The sequence below is a fragment of the Salmo salar genome, chromosome 10 (genome assembly GCF_965601325.2).
Source record: "Salmo salar chromosome 10, fSalSal1, whole genome shotgun sequence".
NCBI classification, from domain to species: Eukaryota; Metazoa; Chordata; class Actinopteri; order Salmoniformes; family Salmonidae; genus Salmo; species Salmo salar.
This window is the reverse complement of record NC_138300.1, coordinates 124,213,911-124,233,906: the sequence shown is the minus strand read 5'-3', so window position 1 is coordinate 124,233,906 and position 19,996 is coordinate 124,213,911. Positions and strand designations below refer to the sequence as shown.

The following is a 19,996-nucleotide window of genomic DNA, read 5'->3' as shown; positions in this document are numbered from 1 at the left end:
CATTTAAAGAATTATAGATTTACATCTCTTGAACGCAATCAACTTGCCAGATTTAAAAATAACCTTACTGGGAAATCACACTTTGCAATAATCTGAGCACTGCGCCCAGAAAAATACGCGTTGCGATACAGACTAGACGTCATGTTGGGGAGATCTAAAATCGAAAATACTATGTAAATAATCCATTACCTTTGATTCTCTTCATCAGATGTCACTTCCAGGTATCACAGGTCCATAACGAATGTAGTTTTGTTCAAAAAAGCTCATCATTTATGTCCAAAAATCTCCGTCTCGTTAGCACATGATGTAAGCCAGCCGGACTTCTCGTCATGAACGAGGGGAAAAAATATATTTCCGTTCGTTCAAACATGTCAAACGTTGTATAGCATAAATCATTAGGGCCTTTTTTAACCAGAACATGAATAATATTCAAGGTGGACGAATGCATACTCTTTTATAACGTATTGGAACGAGGGTACCCAACATGAACTAGCGCGCCAGGTGTCTAATGGGACATCACCGTTCCATGGCTCTTGTTCGGTCAGATCTCCCTCCAGAAGACTCAAAACACTTTGTAAAGGCTGGTGACATCTAGTGGAAGCAATAGGAAGTGCCAAAATATTCCTAAACCCCTGTGTTTTTCAATGGGATAGGTTTAAAGTCAATACAACACATCAGGTATCCACTTCCTGTCAGAAAATGTCTCAGGGTTTTGCCTGCCAAATGAGTTCTGTTATACTCACAGACACCATTCAAACAGTTTTGGAAACTTTAGAGTGTTTTCTATCCATATATAATAAGTATATGCATATTCTAGTTACTGGGTAGGATTAGTAACCAGATTAAATCGGGTTACATTTTTTTTATCCAGACGTGCAAATGCTGCCCCCTAGACCCAACAGGTTAAATATGATCCCCAATTAGAGACAACGATCACCAGCTGCCTCTAATTGGGAATCATACAAAACCCCCAACATAGAAAAAAGAAACTAGAACACAACATAGAAAAATTTAATTAGATAAACATGATCTAGAATGCCCACCCAAATCACACCCTGACCTACCCAAATAGAGAAATAAAAGGCTCAGGGCGTGACAGTACCCCCCCCCAAAGGTGTGGACTCCGGCCCGCAAAACCTGACTCAATAGGGGAGGGTCCGGGTGGGCATCTAGCCTCGGTGGCGGCTCCGGTGCGGAACGTAGACCCCGCTCTGCTCTTGGATCTGCCATCCTCGGTGGCGACTCTCTTTCGGGGGTCGTCGCCGACAGCTCCGGACCGTGGATCGTCGCCGGAGGACCCAGACCGTGGATCGTCGCCGGAGGGACCGGACCGTAGATCGTTGCCGGAGGCTCTGAACTGGGAACCCCCGCTGGAGGCTCTGACCTGCCGATCGTCGCTGGAGGCTCTGACCTGCCGACCGCCGCTGGAGGCTCTGGACTGCCGACCGCCGCTGGAGGCTCTGGACTGCCGACCGCCGCTGGAGGCTCTGGACTGCCGACCGCCGCTGGAGGCTCTGGACTGCCGACCGCCGCTGGAGGCTCTGGACTGCCGACCGCCGCTGGAGGCTCTGGACTGCCGACCGCCGCTGGAGGCTCTGGACTGCAGACCGTCGCTGGAGGCTCTGGACTGCAAACCGTCGCTGGAGGCTCTGGACTGCAGACCGTCTCTGGAGGCTCTTGACTGGGGACCGTCGCTGCAGACTCCGGACTGGGGACCGTCGCTGCAGGCTCCGTGCCATGGATCATCACTACAGGCTCCGCGCCATGGATCATCACTGCAGGCTTCGTGCCATGGATCATCACTGGAGGCTTCGGGCCATGGATTATCACTGGAGGCTCCGGGCTATGGATTATCACTGGAGGCTTCGTGCCATGGATCATCACTACATGCTCCAGGCCATGGATCATCACTGGAGGCTTCGTGTCATGGATTATTACTGGAGGCTCCGGGCCATGGATTATCACTGGAGGCTTCGTGCCATGGATCATCACTACAGGATCCTGGCCATGGATCATCACTGGAGGCTTCATGCCATGGATCATCACTGGAGGCTTCAGATCATGGATCATCACTACAGGATCCTGGCCATGGATCATCACTGGAGGCTTCATGCCATGGATTATCACTGGAGGCTTCGTGCCATGGATCATCACTACAGGATCCTGGCCATGGATCATCACTGGAGGCTTCATGCCATGGATCATCACTGGAGGCTTCGGATCATGGATCATCACTGGAGGCTTCGTACGTGGAGCCGGAACCGGTCTCACCAGACTGGGGAGACGCACTGGAGGCCGGGTGCGTGGAGTAGGCACAGGGCGTACCAGGCTGGAGACACGCACTGGAGACCGGGTGCGCGGAGCTGGTACAGGATATACTGGGCCGTGGAGGCGCACTGGAGGTCTGGAACATAGGGCTGGCACAACCCGTCCTGGCTGGATGCTCACTTTAGCCCGGCAAGCACGGGGCGCTGGCACAGGATGAACTGGGCTGTGAAGGCGCACTGGCGACACAGTGCGTAGACCTGGCGCAGAATATACTGGGCCGTGGAGGCGCACTGGAGGTCTGGAGCGTAGGGCTGGCACAACCCGTCCTGGCTGGATGCTCACTTTAGACCGGCAAGTGCGGGGCGCCAGCACAGGATGAACTGGGCTGTAAAGGCACACTGGCGACACAGTGCGTAGAGCTGGCGCAGGATATCCTGGACCGAGGAGGCGTACTGGAGACCAGGAATGCTGAGCCGGCACAATCCGTCCTGGCTGAATGCCCACTCTAGCACGGCAAATGCGGGGCGCAGGTACAGAGCCCACCGGGCTATGAATGCACACTGGAGATACAGTGCGCATCATCGCATAACACGGTGCCTGACTGGTCACACGCTCCCCACAGTAAGCACGGGAGTTGGCTCAGGTCTCATCCCTGACTCCGCCAATCTCCCTGTGTGCCCCCCCCCCAATAAAAACTTTGGGAGCTGCCTCTCGGGCTTCCTTCGTTGCCATGCTAATTCATCGTATCGTCGCCACTCCTCCCTTGCTGTCTCCGCCTGCTTCCATGGCAGGGTCTTGTCCCCTGCCATTACCTCCTCCCAGGTCCAGGATGTCCTCCACTCCCTTTTCTCCCGGGCCCAGGGTCCCTGCGCCTCCTGGGCACGCTGCTTGGTCCTTTGGTGGTGGGAGATTCTGTCAAGTCCGTCGTAAGGAGGAGACCAAGGCACAGCGTGAATATCGTTCCACATCTTTATTATGTTGTGAAACTTAGCCAAACAAACAAATACACTATAAACAAACAACAAACCGTGATGACAGAGGTGCAATATGCACTAACTCAAAATAATCTCCCACAAACACAGGTGGGAAAAACAACTACTTAAATGTGATCCCCAATTAGAGACAATGATGACCAGCTGCCTCTAATGGGAATCATACAAAAACCCCAACATAGAAAAAAGAAACTAGAACACAACAGAAAAATTAAACTAGATAAAAACATAATCTAGAATGCCCACCCAAATCACACCCTGACCTACCCAAATAGAGAAATAAAAGGCTCTCTATGGTCAGGGCGTGACACTCTTTCAGAACATCAGCTGACTGGATTTGGGAGAAGGAGAAATGGGGAAGGCTTGGGCGAGTTGCTGTGGGGGGTGCAGTGCTGTTGACCGGGGTAGGGGTAGCCAGGTGGAAAGCATGGCCAGCCATAGAAAAATGCTTGTTGAAATTCTCAATTATAGTGGATTTATCGGTGGTGACAGAGTTTCCTATCATCGGTGCAGTGGGCAGCTGGGAGGAGGTGTTCTTATTCTCCATGGACTTTACAGTGTTCCAGAACATTTTTGAGTTTGTGTAGCAGTAAGCAAATTTCTGCTTGAAAAAGCTAGCCTTGGCTTTTGTAACTGCCTGTGTATATTGGTTTCTAACTTCCCTGTATATCTGTTCCTGGTTCTACATTTCTTGAATGGGGCATGCTTGTTTAAGATGGTGCGGAAGACATTTAAAAAAAATAACCAGGCATCCTCTACTGACGGGATGAGGTCAATATCCTTCCAGGATACCCGGGCCAGGTCGATTAGAAAGGCCTGCTCGCTGAAGTGTTTCAGGGAGCGTTTGACAGTGATGAGTGGAGGTCGTTTGACCGCTGACCCATTACGGGTGCAGGCAATGAGGCAGTGATCGCTGAGATCTTGTTTGAAAACAGCAGAGGTGTATTTAGAGGGCAAGTTAGTTAGGATGATATCAATGAGGGTGCCCGTGTTTACGGCTTTGGGGCGGTACCTGGTAGCTTCATTGACCATTTGTGTGATTTTGAGGGCATCAACCTTGGATTGTAGGATGGCTGGGGTGTTAAGCATGTCCCAGTTTAGGTCACCTAGTAGCACGAGCTCTGAAGATAGATGGGGGGCATCAAGCTTAGATTGTAGGATGGCTGGGGTGTCACCTAGCAGCACGAGCTCTGAAGATAGATCAAATCAAATCAAATTTATTTTTATATAGCCCTTCGTACATCAGCTGATATCTCAAAGTGCTGTACAGATACCCAGCCTAAAACCCCAAACAGCAAGCAAAGCATGTGAAGAAGGACGGAGGCTAGGAAAAACTCCCTAGGAAACTCCCTAGGAAAAACTCCCTAGAAAGGCCAAAAACCTAGGAAGAAACCTAGAGAGGAATCAGGCTATGAGGGGTGGCCAGTCCTCATTCTGGCTGTGCAGGGTGGATATTATAACAGAACATGGTCAAAATGTTAAAATGTTCATAAATGACCAGCATGGTCAAATAATAATAATCATAGTAGTTGTCGAGGGTGCAACAAGCACGTCCGGTGAACAGGTCAGGGTTCCATAGCCGCAGGCAGAACAGTTGAAACTGGAGCAGCAGCACAGCCAGGTGGACTGGGGACAGCAAGGAGTCATCATACCAGGTAGTCCTGAGGCATGGTCCTAGGGCTCAGGTCCTCCGACAGAAAGAGAGAATTAGAGAGGGCATATTTAAATTCACACAGGACACCGGATAAGACAAGAGAAATACTCCAGATGTAACAGACTGACCCTAGCCCCCCGACACATAAACTACTGCAGCATAAATACTGGAGGCTGAGACAGGAGGGATCAGAAGACACTGTGGCCCCATCCGATGATACCCCCGGACAGGGCCAAACAGGCAGGATATAACCCCACCCACTTTGCCAAAGCACAGCCCCCACACCACTAGAGGGATGTCTCCAACCACCAACTTACCGTCCTAAGACAAGGCCGAGTATAGCCCACAACGATCTCCGCCATGGCACAACCCAAGGGGGGGGGGGCGCCAACCCAGACAGGAAGACCACGTCAGTGACTCAACCCACTCAAGTGACGCACCCCTCCCATGGACGGCATGGAAGAACACCAGTAAGCCAGTGACTCAGCCCCTGTAAAAGGGTTAGAGGCAGAGAATCCCAGTGGAAAGAGGGGAACCGGCAAGGCAGAGACAGCAAGGGCGGTTCGTTGCTCCAGCCTTTCCATTCACCTTCACACTCCTGGGCCAGACTATACTTAATCATAGGACGACCTACTGAAGAGATAAGTCTTCAATAAAGACTTAAAGGTTGAGACTGAGTCTGCGTCTCTCACATTGGTAGGCAGACCATTCCATAAAAATGGAGCTCTATAGGAGAAAGCCCAACCTCCAGCCGTTTGCTTAGAAATTCTAGGGACAATTAGGAGGCCTGCGTCTTGTGACCGTAGCGTACGTGTAGGTATGTACGGTAGGACCAAATCGGAAAGATAGGTAGGAGCAAGCCCATGTAATGCTTTGTAGGTTAGCAGTAAAACCTTGAAATCAGCCCTTGCCTTAACAGGAAGCCAGTGTAGGGAGGCTAGCACTGGAGTAATATGATCAAATTTTTTGGTTCTAGTCAGGATTCTAGCAGCCGTATTTAGCACTAACTGAAGTTTATTCAGTGCTTTATCCGGGTAGCCGGAAAGTAGAGCATTGCAGTAGTCCAGCCTAGAAGTAACAAAAGCATGGATTAATTTTTCTGCGTCATTTTTGGACAGAAAGTTTCTGATTTTTGCTATGTTACGTAGATGGAAAAAAGCTGTCCTTGAAACAGTCTTGATATGTTCTTCAAAAGAGAGATCAGGGTCCAGAGTAACGCCGAGGTCCTTCACAGTTTTATTTGAGACGACTGTACAACCATCCAGATTAATTGTCAGATTCAACAGAAGATCTCTTTGTTTCTTGGGACCTAGAACAAGCATCTCTGTTTTGTCCGAGTTTAAAAGTAGAACGTTTGCAGCCATCCACTTCTTTATGTCTGAAACACAGGCTTCTAGCGAGGGCAATTTTGGGGCTTCACCATGTTTCATTGAAATGTACAGCTGTGTGTCGTCCGCATAGCAGCGAAATTTAACATTATGTTTTCGAATGACTTCCCCAAGAGGTAAAATATATAGTGAAAACAATAGTGGTCCTAAAACGGAACCTTGAGGAACACCGAAATGTACAATTGATTTGTCAGAGGACAAACCATTCACAGAGACAAACTGATATCTTTCCGACAGATAAGATCTAAACCAGGCCAGAACTTGTCCATGTAGACCAATTTGGGTTTCCAATCTCTCCAAAAGAATGTGGTGATCGATGGTATCAAAAGCGGCACTAAGATCTAGGAGCACGAGGACAGATGCAGAGCCTCGGTCTGACGTTATTAAAAGGTCATTTACCACCTTCACAAGTGCAGTCTCAGTGCTATGATGGGGTCTAAAGCCAGACTGAAGCGTTTCGTATGCATTGTTTGTCTTCAGGAAGGCAGTGAGTTGCTGTGCAACAGCTTTTTCAATTTTTTTTGAGAGGAATGGAAGATTCGATATAGGCCGATAGTTTTTTATAATTTCTGGATCAAGATTCGGCTTTTTCAAGAGAGGCTTTATTACTGCCACTTTTAGTGAGCTTGGTACACATCCGGTGGATAGAGAGCCATTTATTATGTTCAACATAGCAGGAAGCAGCTCAGGAAGCAGCTCTTTCAGTAGTTTAGTTGGAATAGGGTCCAGTATGCAGCTTGAGGGTTTGGAGGCCATGATTATTTTCATCATTGTGTCAAGAGATATAGTACTAAAACACTTTAGTATCTCCCTTGATCCTAGGTCCTGGCAGAGTTGTGTAGACTCAGGACAATGGAGCTTTGGAGGAATACCCAGATTTGCATCTAGGGTATTGCGCAAGGTTAAATTGAGTTCCTCGGTTAGGTGGTTAACTGATTTTTGTCCTCTGACGTCCTTGGGTAGGCAGAGGCAGTCTGGAAGGGCATCAAGGAATCTTTGGGTTGTCTGAGAATTTATAGCACGACTTTTAATGGGGTCAATCAGTTCACATATGGTGTCCAGAGCACAGCTGAGGGCAGAGGGTGGTCTATAGCAGGCGGCAACGGTGAGAGACTTGTTTTTAGAGAGGTGGATTTTTAAAAGTAGTTCAAATTGTTCAAATTCAAATTGTTTGGGTACAGACCTGGGTAGTAGGACAGAACTCTGCAGGCTACCTCTACAGTAGATTGCAACACCGCCCCCTTTGACCGTTCTATCGTGTCTGAAAATGTTGTAGTTAGGGATGGAGATTTCAGAGTTTTTGGTGGTCTTCCTAAGCCAGGATTCAGACACGGCTAGGACATCCAGGTTGGCAGAGTGTGCTAAATTAGTGAATAAAACAAACTTAGGGGGGAGGCTTCTAATGTTAACATGCATGAAACCAAGGCTATTACGGTTACAGAAGTCATCAAAAGAGAGCGCCTGGGGAATAGGATTGGAGCTAAGCACTGCAGGGCCTGGATTCACCTCTACATCACCAGAGGAACAGAGAAGGAGTAGGACAAGGGTACGGCTAAAAGCTATGAGAATTGGTCGTCTATGTCGTCCGGAACTGAGAGTAAAAGGAGCAGGTTTCTGGGAGCGATAAAATAGCTTCAAGGTATAATGTACAGACAAAGGTATTGTAGGATGTGAATACAGTTGAGGTAAACCTGGCATTGAGTGATGATGAGAGAGATATTGTCTCTAGAAATATCATTGAAACCAGGTGATGTCATCACATGTGTGGGTGGTGGAACTGAAAGGTTGGATAAGGTATAATGAGCAGGGCTAGAGGCTCTACAGTGAAATAAGCCAATAAACACTAACCAGAACAGCAATGGACAAGGCATATTGACATTAAGGAGAGGCATGCTTAGCCGATTGATCATAAGAGTTCAGTGAGTAGTGAGGTTGGTTGGGGTCACGGCGATTCAGACGGCTTGCCGGGCCATGGCTAGCAAGCTGGCAGAAGATGGTCTGTTTTTAGCCACCTCGTGCGTTTCCGTTGGTAGATGGGACCAATCCAATTGGCAAAATAGTTATAGTCATAGTGACCAAGAAAATTGTCCGATAGACCTATTCAGATAGCAGCCGATAAGACAGCTAACGATTAGCGGGCCACAGATGGGCGTTCAGGTTACGTCGCGACGGAGGGGCCAGTTGGATAACTCCCTCGGGCAGATAACGTCGGTAGTCCAGTCGTGAAGGCCCGGTGGGGCTCCGCATCGGCAGTAAAACGGGTCCGGATAGGTGATCGTAGCCCAGGAATGGCTGATGGAATTCTTCAGCTGGCTAGCTCCGGAATAACTGATGTTTGCTCAGGGACCGACGTTAGCCAATAGTCACTCGAATAGCAGCTAGCTAGCTGCAAGATCCAGGTGTAAATATCCAGAGCGGTAGAAATCCGGGGATATGTAGAGAAAATAGGTCTGGTATGCTCTGGTCTGAGTCGCGTTGTAAAAAATTTCAGATTTGAGGTGAATAATACTTTTTTTTTATTGATGAGGCGGGTTGCAGGATAGTGTTTTGAAGTTGAGTTTTTAGAAGAAAAAAAATATATATTGAAAGATATGTGAAGAAAAGATGTAAATATATATATACATGTGACACGACAAGACGAGGACAAAGGACGTCTGACTGCTATGCCATCTTGGAGAGAAAGTTAATTAAAACATGCCTTACAAAACGTTAATAAAAACATGCCTTACAACACGATAATAAAAACATTCCTTACAACACGTTAACCTCTATGGGCTAGGTGGGACGCTTGCGTCCCACCTACTCAACAGCCAGGGTAATCCCGTGGCGCGTTATTCAAATACCTCAAAAATGCAAAAACTTCCATTTTTCAAACATATGACTATTTTACACCATTTTAAAGACAAGACTCTCGTTAATCTAACCACACTGTCCGATTTCAAAAAGGCTTTACAACGAAAGCAAAACATTAGATTATGTCAGCCGAGTACCCAGCCAGAAATAATCAGACACCCATTTTTCAAGCTAGCATATAATGTCACATAAACCCAAACCACAGCTAAATGCAGCACTAACCTTTGATGATCTTCATCAGATGACAACCCTAGGACATTATGTTATACAATACATGCATGTTTTGTTCAATCAAGTTCATATATATAGCAAAAACCAACTTTTTACATTAGCATGTGACTAGCATGTGACTAGCATTCCAGACGGAACACTGTCGGTGAAATTAATTAAATTACTCACGATAAACGTTCACAAAAAAAATAACAATTATTTTAAGAATTATAGATACAGAACTCCTCTATGCACTCAATATGTCAGATTTTAAAATAGCTTTTCGGTGAAAGTACATTTTGCAATATTCTCAGTAGATAGCCCGGCATCACAGGGCTAGCTATTTAGACACCCAGCAAGTTTAGCCTTCACCAAACTCCGATTTACTATTGGAAAAGTTTGATTACCTTTGTTGTCTTCGTCAGAATGCACTCCCAGGACTGCTACTTCAATAAGAAATGTTGGTTTGGTCCCAAATAATCCATTGTTATATCCAAACAGCGGCGTTTTGTTCGTGCGTTCAAGACACTATTCGAAAGGGTAAATAAGGGTGGCGAGCATGGCGCATTTCGTGACAAAAAATGTCAAAATATTCCATTACCCTACTTAGAAGCTTGTCAAACGTTGTTTAAAATCAATTTTTATGCTACTTTTCTCGTAAAATAGCGATAATATTCCAACCGGGCAACGTTGTATTCATTCAAAGAGTGAAAGAAAAAAATGGAGAAGTCTCGTGAACGCGCATCTCAGTCTCACTGTCCCCATGCTGACCACTTACAAATTCTGCTGCTGTTCTTTGCCCAGAGACAGCAGACACCCCATTCCACTTTCTGGCGGCTTTAGAGAGCCAATGGAAGCCTTAGAAAGTGTCACGTTACAGCACAGATGCTGTAATGACGATAGAGATGCAACAGAAAGACAACAAATTGTCAGACAGGGCACTTCCTGTATAGAATCTTCTCTGGTATTGGCCTGCCATATGAGTTCTGTTATATTCACAGACACCATTCAAACAATTTTAGAAACTTTAGAGTGTTTTCTATACAAATCTACTAATTATATGCATATTCTAGTTTCTGGGCAGGAGTAGTAACCAGATTAAATCGGGTACGTTTTTTATCCAGCCGTGAAAATACTGCCCCCTATACCACAACAGGTTAATTAAAGCATGCCTTACAACACGTTAAAAAAATGTCTTACAACACGTTAATAAAAACATGCCTTACAACACGTTTTAATAAAAACATGCCTTACAACACGTTTTAATAAAAACATACAAGGACAATGTTATGTTTACACAGTGTCAGATTGATCAAATTGTTTATTACCTTAGACATAGCTATGCCCAGGTTCCAAACGATATCCTCTGATGAGATATACTTTTTAGAGGGTTTCTGTTAGAGCAGACATCTGTAACGTTTACAGAGAACCTCATCTCCATGAACCTCAAGGAGATCATCCTTAAAAGTCATCCTTGTGTCTTTTCAAACACTTGATCAATTGATCCATTTGACAAATAATGTCCACATCTTATACCCTGGAGGGTGGAGGGACATAGAGGCACATAATGCCCACATCTTATACCCTGGAGGGTGGAGGGACATACAGGCACATAATATCCACATCTTATGCCCTGGAGGGTGGAGGAACATACAGGCCCATAATGCCCACATCTTATACCCTGGAGGGTGGAGGGACATACAGGCACATAATATCCACATCTTATGCCCTGGAGGGTGGAGGGACATAGAGGCACATAATGCCCACATCTTATACCCTGGAGGGTGGAGGAACATACAGGCACATAATATCCACATCTTATGCCCTGGAGGGTGGAGGAACATACAGGCACATAATATCCACATCTTATGCCCTGGAGGGTGGAGGAACATACAGGCACATAATATCCACATCTTATACCCTGGAGGGTGGAGGGACATACAGGCACATAATGCCCAACTTAAATTCATGTCAGTCCTTCCCTATTTCATTGTATGTTATAGATCAGTGCAGAGTGTGTGTCGGGCTGTGTATGTCCTGATGATCTGCTGTCTGATGGAAACGGAGGATGCATCAAGGAAGACCTATGTCCCTGTTCTCACAATGGAGTCTACTACCAACCTGGACATGTGCTCAAAGTAGACTGCAATACCTGGTAAAATCAACTTCTATCACTCTTCTTCTTCTTCTTCTTTGGATATGTCAAATGCTTCCCTCTAAAATCTTGCCATGTGATTATGTTTGCGTCATTGTAGCACCTGCGAAGGGAGAAAATGGCAGTGTACCAATAAGGAGTGTGATGGGATGTGTGCCATATATGGAGATGGGCATTTCATCACTTTTGATGAGGAAAGGTTCACTTTCAATGGAGATTGTGAATACACTCTTACTCAGGTAGGGCAATAATCATTTGTATTTATGATTTTATTTGTATTTTAATAAAACCCTTACTTTAAGTATGATGCACATATTTTCTAATTATGAGTAAGATGAAGTAAAGACAACTAAGAGGTTTTCTGATTGTGTATTTTAATACATCCTGCAGGACTACTGCAGCAACAATCCAAACGGTACCTTCAGAGTGATCACAGAGAACATTCCCTGTGGAACCACTGGCACCACCTGTTCCAAGGCCATCAAGCTCTTCTTGGGGGTAGGAACTACTGTTCATAAACAGCTTCATAAATGCATTAAAGGTACATTTGACAAGTCTGGACATTTGATACAATGTCGACACCGGTGGCTGTGAGGGGAATTGCATATTGAACTCTGGATGCACTTATCTCGTCCCCCCATGCGTTTTGTTAGCAGATTGACAGGGCTGTCTGACGGAGTGTCTGCTTAGAATTCTTGTCTGGCAGATTTGATAGCAGCACAAACATCACCCCTATGTATTAGGGTTAGCTATGGGTTAGGGTTAGCTATGTGTTAGGGTTAGGGTTAGCTATGTATTAGGGTTAGGGTTAGCTATGTATTAGGGTTAGTGTAAGCTATGTATTAGGGTTAGGGTTAGCTATGTATTTGGGTTAGGGTTAGCTATGTATTAGGGTTAGAGATAGCTATGTGTTAGGGTTAGCTATGTTTCTGGGTTAGGGTTAGCTATGTATTTGGGTTAGGGTTAGCTATGTATTAGGGTTAGGGTTAGCTATGTATCTGGGTTAGGGTTAGCTATGTGTTAGGGTTAGCTTTGTATTTGGGTTAGGGTTAGCTATGTATCTGGGTTAGGGTTAGCTATGTATTAGGGTTAGGGTTAGCTATGTATTTGGGTTAGGGTTAGCTATGTATTAGGGTTAGGGTTAGGGTTAGCTATGTATTTGGGTTAGGGTTAGCTATGTATTAGGGTTAGGGTTAGCTATGTATTAGGGTTTGGGTTAGCTATGTATAAGGGTTAGAGTTAGGGTTAGCTATGTATTTGGGTTAGGGTTAGCTATGTATTTGGGTTAGGGTTAGCTATGTATTTGGGTTAGGGTTAGCTATGTATTTGGGTTAGGGTTAGCTATGTATTTGGGTTAGGGTTAGCTATGTATTTGGGTTAGGGTTAGCTATGTATTTGGGTTAGGGTTAGCTATGTATTTGGGTTAGGGTTAGCTATGTATTTGGGTTAGGGTTAGCTATGTATTTGGGCTAGTGTTAGGGTTAGCTATGTATTTGGGTTATTGTTAGCTATGTATTTGGGTTAGGGTTAGCTGGGTATTTGGGTTATTGTTAGCTATGTATTTGGGTTAGGGTTAGCTATGTATTTGGGCTAGTGTTAGGGTTAGCTATGTATTTGGGTTAGGGTTAGCTATGTATAAGGGTTAGAGTTAGGGTTAGCTATGTATTTGGGTTAGGGTTAGCTATGTATTTGGGTTAGGGTTAGCTATGTATTTGGGTTAGGGTTAGCTATGTATTTGGGTTAGGGTTAGCTATGTATTTGGGTTAGGGTTAGCTATGTATTTGGGTTAGGGTTAGCTATGTATTTGGGCTAGTGTTAGGGTTAGCTATGTATTTGGGTTAGGGTTAGCTATGTATTTGGGTTAGGGTTAGCTGGGTATTTGGGTTATTGTTAGCTATGTATTTGGGTTAGGGTTAGCTATGTATTTGGGCTAGTGTTAGGGTTAGCTATGTATTTGGGTTAGGGTTAGCTATGTATTTGGGTTAGGGTTAGCTGGGTATTTGGGTTATTGTTAGCTATGTATTTGGGTTAGGGTTAGCTATGTATTTGGGGTAGTGTTAGGGTTAGCTATGTATTAGGGTTAGGGTTAGCTATGTATTAGGGTTTGGGTTTGGGTTAGCTATGTATTAGGGTTAGGGTTAGCTATGTATTAGGGTTAGGGTTTGGGTTAGCTATGTATTAGGGTTAGGGTTAGCTAAGAATTTGGGTTAGGGTTAGCTATGTATTTGGACAGTTGAATTACAAATCGACATGTTGGATCTGTGTACAAACTGAACAGTATAAACCCAGCATCACCACAGTATAAACCCAGCACCACCACAGTGTAAACCCAGCACCACCACAGTGTAAACCCAGCACCACCACAGTATAAACCCAGCACCACCACAGTATAAACCCAGCACCACCACAGTATAAACCCAGCATCACCACAGTATAAACCCAGCACCACCACAGTGTAAAACCCAGCACCACCACAGTATAAACCCAGCACCACCACAGTGTAACACCCAGCACCACCACAGTATAAACCCAGCACCACCACAGTATAAACCCAGCACCACCACAGTGTAACACCCAGCACCACCACAGTGTAACACCCAGCACCACCACAGTGTAAAACCTGTCTACTAGTACTACATTAGCAATGAACACTTTGTTTCTTTCTTTCAGAGCAATGAGATCATACTAGCAGATGAATCTGTAAAAGTGATCAAACAAGAGAACGGGGTAGACGTGCCATACCAGGTCCACTCTATCGGTCTCTATGTTGTTGTTGAGGCTGAAAATGGCCTGATCCTCATGTGGGATAAGAAGAATAGCCTGTTCATCAAACTCAGCTCTACCTTCCAGGTGAGTGACTAGAATAGGACATTTTGAACCAGTGATTGAACTGTATCTTTGTTTAGCAATTGCATTGGCATACCATTTAAAAAAATATGTTTTATTAGCTACTTCATGTTATTCTTTTTAAATGTTTAATTTCCTTCCAGGGCCAAGTGTGTGGTCTGTGTGGAAACTATGACGGTAATGGAAAGAACGACTTCACGTCCAGAAACCAGGAAGTGGTGGTTGAAGCTCTGGAGTTTGGAAACAGCTGGAAAGTGTCACCCAGTTGCCCCAACGCTGATGTCATAAAAAACCCATGCACTTTAAGATCATACAGGCAGTCCTGGTCTCTCAAACGCTGCAGCATCATCACCAGTAAGGTTTTCTCAGCCTGCCACTCACAGGTACAGTACACAGCAGATACTATTCAATATAGATTCAATACTTTATTGCCATACCAACCGACGTTGTTAGGAAGTTGACGTAGTGCAGCTCATTAAAACAAAGATAAAAAGACACACATATACAGTAAATACATTCATTTGCATAACCTATACATTCAATAGACAGTACAGCAGATACATGCGGTCAGGGTAGGCAGGTTAAAACTAGCTATTATTGATCATAGCTTGCTATCATTGATCATTTAGCTATTTCATTTGAAATTTGAGGACCCCTTTAGGTTTCAAAAATATATCCCCCAAAAATATTTGATAAAATATTGAATTTGGCCTTTACTACTATAGCCCTTAACAACAAAAATAAATCATAAGGAATAAGGTTTTGAAGTGTCTGTCGTATATCTAGGAGATTTAAGAAAGATGATGATGGCTTGCTTCACTGGCAGTAACAGCTCTTTGGACTTCATATTCAGGGTTAACAGCATCAGATTCCAAATGCAAATGCCACACTTGAAATAAACTCTAGACCTTTTATCTGCTTACCTGTAAATGAACTAATGAGGAAACAACACACATCTGGCCATGGAACAGCTGAGCAGACAGTTAGTTGTCCAATTACTTTTGGTCCCTTAAAAAAAGGGGGGGACCACATATAAAAGGTCCTGTAATTCCTACACCGTTCACCCGATTTGGATGTAAATACCCTCAAATTAAAGCTGATGTCTGCACTTTCAGCTCATATTTATTATTTAATGTCAACTCCAATATGCTGTGGTAGACAGCTAAAATAATAACTTGGTCAATGTGCAAATATTTATGGACCTGACTGTAGTTTTACATGTAGCCCATATCAGATTGGCGCATTAACACTGATGTAGGCTCTAAAGTAACACACAGATGCAATGTTCATTTCCTGTCCTTTACATTTTTGGGTGGTTGTCATGGTAATGGCAGGTAATGTGCAAAAAACCCACGTTAGAGCAAAAACATCAGATCTGAGCATCCAGACAGAGATCGCGTAGAGAATTGGGTTTGAATCAGGATTGAGATCGACATATGGAAGTGGTATAAATCAGAGCTCAAAACATCAGATTCCATTTGTTTTTTGTTGTTGCTGTTTACACATTAAGTTTGTTCAAACATGTCAAACGTTGTATAACATAAATCTTTAGGGCCTTTTTCAACCAGAGCTCCAATAACATTCAAGGGGGACGATTGTATTGTCTTTCAAAACGTTTCGAAAGGGGAGGGTAGCCAGGGGCGCCGGCGTCATAATGGTGATGGCCCTCCTTATGTGACCACGTTCCACAGACTCTCATTCTGTCAGTTTTCACAGTAGAAGGCTCAAACCACTTTGTAAAGACTGGGGACATCTAGTGGAAGCAATAGGAAGTGCTCAATGAACCATAGCTCACGGTGTGATTTATAGGCAAAGTGAGGAAGTTGAGTCCGCAATTCAGAATTCCACATCCTGTTACGATCTGTCTCGGGGTTTTGACTGCCATTTGAGTTTTGTTATACTCACAGACACCATTTAAACAGTTTTAGAAAGTGTAGGGTGTTTTCTATCCACAAGTATTAATTATATGCATATCCTAGCCTCTGAGTTTGAGTAGGAGGCCGTTTAAAATGGGCACGAATTTTTTTAAAAAATCGCTGTAGCGCCCCCTATCCTAGGCGACCGTCAAGAGGTTAAACTATAATATTTAATACAGAAAGAAGTATGTTCAATAGAAAAGCAAAATAAGCAGGTGCGCGTCCTCTTTGTCGCGTGCGCACAGACTGATTTCCAACTCTGACTCTCATTACTAAAACTCAAAATTCTTCCTCGTTTGGGAAGAAACAAGCCTGAAACCTTGAAACCGTTGACATCTAGTGGCATCATAGGAATTGCAATCTGGGAGCTGGTTCTTAAAAAATACAATTCTGGTTGGTTTTTCTTTGGATTTTCTCCTACCATATCAATTGTGTTATACTCTCATACATTGTCTTAACATTTCTACAAACTTCAAAGTGTTTCATATCCAATGGTACCAATTATATGCATATCCTGGCTTCGGGGCCTGAGTAACAGGCAGTTTACTTTGGGCATGTCAGTCAGACAGGAAGTGGAGAAAAATAGACCCTAGCCTGAATAAGTTTTAATATACAGTACCTCACAGCCTCAGGGTCAATAAGGTTAATGCTTCAACAAGAGTTAATTTATTATGACCTCAGGGTCATAATAACAAACATATGGTAGAAATTATAACAGCCGATAATTCTGTAGCACAAGTCTTGGGCTAACAGGTTTCCTATAAGGTACACAATGACAAGCAGAGTTGCATGATGGTACATGGCAATCTTTCTAATAAAATTGGTTTGTCAATAATCATGTGGATGTCCATACAGTCACCATAAAAGACAACAACCAACATCAAAAGTAGTACTGAAACAGATAACAAAAACATAAAGTCAACCATCCAACCCAATAATAATCATCGTCAATAGTTCATCTGTAGTCTGTTTAACAAGCTGAGCAATGCATTGAATAAATAAATGATGGCTTAATGCATCTTCCTTAAAGGTGGACCCCACGCCATTCCATGATGCCTGTGTGAGGGACTCGTGTGCCTGTGACACTGGGGGAGACTGCGAGTGTTTCTGTACAGCTGTAGCAGCCTACGCCCAGGCCTGTAACGAGGCAGGGGCTTGTATCAAGTGGAGAACACCAGATATCTGCCGTGAGTCATTTGCTTCGAGTGGGACAATTGATTGATGGATAGGTGGGATTGTTTTGCTATAGGGACAAAATACCAATTTACGATTTGTATGTGTAACTTTTCAATCAATCCTCTTTTGAGACCCTGGTTAAAATGTGACATGTTTTTAATTTCACCAGCTCTGTTCTGTGATTTCTACAACCCTATTGGTGAGTGTGAGTGGCATTATAATCCATGTGGATATCCCTGTATGAAGACCTGCAAGAATCCCTCAGGAACATGCTCCAGTCAGATCCCTGCGCTGGAAGGTAACTAATAGCCCTTCATAACAGCTTGGCCGTTTGATTTTGACAATTTACATTCCAAGTTGTTAAACAAATGTACAGTATAAAATATGTAATGCCCTCCCTTGTCCATCTATACTGAAAACTACATACAAATATTGAAATATCATATCCATTACAGCTTTGGTGAACTAGATACCATGAGGATGATCTAATCTGTGCAGGTGTCCTGGATTAAATGGACTGTTTATATCTTAAAGGTTGCTATCCAAAATGTCCTTCGGCCAAGCCTTATTTGGAAGAAAGTACCATGAAGTGTGTCAGTAAGGAGTACTGTGGTTGCTACGATGGAGATGGAACTCATTACAACGAGAGAGAGGTTATACCTTCCAAGGAGAACTGTCAGAAATGGTATGTTTTCAGATCAACATTTTGACATATACATAGATACTGTATTTACATTACATAGGATTTAATATGGTTGGTATAAGCCTTAAGGTAGCCTGTATTTCTGGTGAGATAAGGCAATGTCAATAGTCCCCCTACAAAGAGGTTTTCCTACCATTCAATTGATTTTGCTTTTCAAAGATTGTGATTTGACATGTTTATACCTTATTGGGATTTGACCTGTTTATACCTTATTGTGATTTGACCTGTTTATACCTTCTTGGGATTTGACCTATTTTATACTTATTGTGATTTGACCTGTTTAAACCTCATTGTGATTTGACCTGTTTATACCTTATTGGGATTTGACCTGTTAAAACCTTATTGTGAATATAACATATAACATTGTTTTGTACTTCATAACAAATAGCTCTTAATATTTTATTTGACTTTGAAAGGTACTGTAACCTTCTTTCTTTTTCTAGTCGTTGCTCATCAACTGAGGTCAGATGCAGCTATGATGTCCAAGGTAAGGAAAACCACTACAAACTGAAACATTAGCCTACATTATTACCAAGATGGTAACATGACAAGATGATTACACGATAATAACTTGTGTTCCGTGTGAAAATCTTATTGCAGCTTGCTATTGTTTATACGGCGGCAGAACATACCCGTATGGAGCGACCATATATCACATACCTGACGGTGATGAGAGATGCATTACTGCCACCTGCAAAGAGAACGGAACCATTGTCCGGATTATAAATCCCTGTCCCAGCACCACAACTCCTACAACTACACCAAGTGTTACAACAACACAGATATCCACTCAAGCACCGACCACAACAGTATTTGTTTTCTCAACTCCTACCACTACCCCAACCACAACTCCTACCACTACCCCCACAACAACCCCTACCACCTACACAACCCCTACCACTACCCCCACAACAACCCCTACCACTACCCCCACAACAACCCCTACCACCTACACAACCCCTACCACTACCCCCACAACAACCCCTACCACTACCCCAACAACAACCCCTACCAATACCCCCGCAACAACCACTACCCCCACAACAACCACTACTTCACCAACAACCACTTCACCCACTACTACTCCACACTGCCTGATCAAGACTGTCTGTGATTGGTCAGGCTGGATTGACAGTTACTATCCTACTATAGAAACAGGAGGAGATTATGAAACCATAGAAAATATAAGGAAATCTGTTAAAAATATTTGTAGCCAACCTAAGGAAGTAGAATGCAGAGCCATAGGCTTCATCGATGTTCCTTTGGCCGAACTAGGTCAAGATGTTAAATGCAATCCCTCAGTTGGACTGATATGCCACAACAAGGATCAAGGCATCCCACCAATATGCTACAACTACGAGATCAGAGTCAGATGTTGTGTTGATGTTTGTAGCAATGAGACAACTACCACCTCAGAAAGGCCCACAACAACCATTACAACATCAACAACTATCCCAACAACAACAACAACAACAACAACAACAACAAGAACAACAACTACCCCAACAACAACAACAACAACAACAACAACAACAACAGAAGGTCCAACAACAACACCAGAAAGTCCATCAACCACAACTAAGTCAACAACTTCATCCAACAACAACAACAGAAAGTACAACATCAACAACTATCCCAACAACAACAACAACAACAACAAGAACAACAACTACCCCAACAACAACAACAACAGAAGGTCCAACAACAACAACAACAACAACAACAGAAGGTCCAACAACAACAACAACAACAACAACAGAAGGTCCAACAACAACAACAGAAAGTCCATCAACCACAACTAAGTCAACAACTCCATCCACAACAACAACAGAAA

At 43.9% G+C, this 19,996-nt stretch overlaps 1 protein-coding gene across 1 annotated transcript in view; it reads left to right on the top strand.

Moving 5' to 3' along the window:
* Positions 1 to 19,996, top strand: part of LOC145858565 (mucin-5AC-like) — a 41,809-nt gene extending 21,813 nt beyond the window's left edge. Inside the window, exons 19-28 of the mRNA XM_082956649.1 lie at positions 11,369 to 11,520; positions 11,621 to 11,759; positions 11,911 to 12,018; positions 14,191 to 14,370; positions 14,511 to 14,750; positions 17,314 to 17,470; positions 17,629 to 17,757; positions 17,994 to 18,144; positions 18,606 to 18,649; positions 18,763 to 19,996. Coding sequence (XP_082812775.1) covers positions 11,369 to 11,520; positions 11,621 to 11,759; positions 11,911 to 12,018; positions 14,191 to 14,370; positions 14,511 to 14,750; positions 17,314 to 17,470; positions 17,629 to 17,757; positions 17,994 to 18,144; positions 18,606 to 18,649; positions 18,763 to 19,964 — 2,502 coding nt within the window. The 3' untranslated portion in view covers positions 19,965 to 19,996. The remainder of the gene's footprint in view (positions 1 to 11,368; positions 11,521 to 11,620; positions 11,760 to 11,910; positions 12,019 to 14,190; positions 14,371 to 14,510; positions 14,751 to 17,313; positions 17,471 to 17,628; positions 17,758 to 17,993; positions 18,145 to 18,605; positions 18,650 to 18,762) is intronic.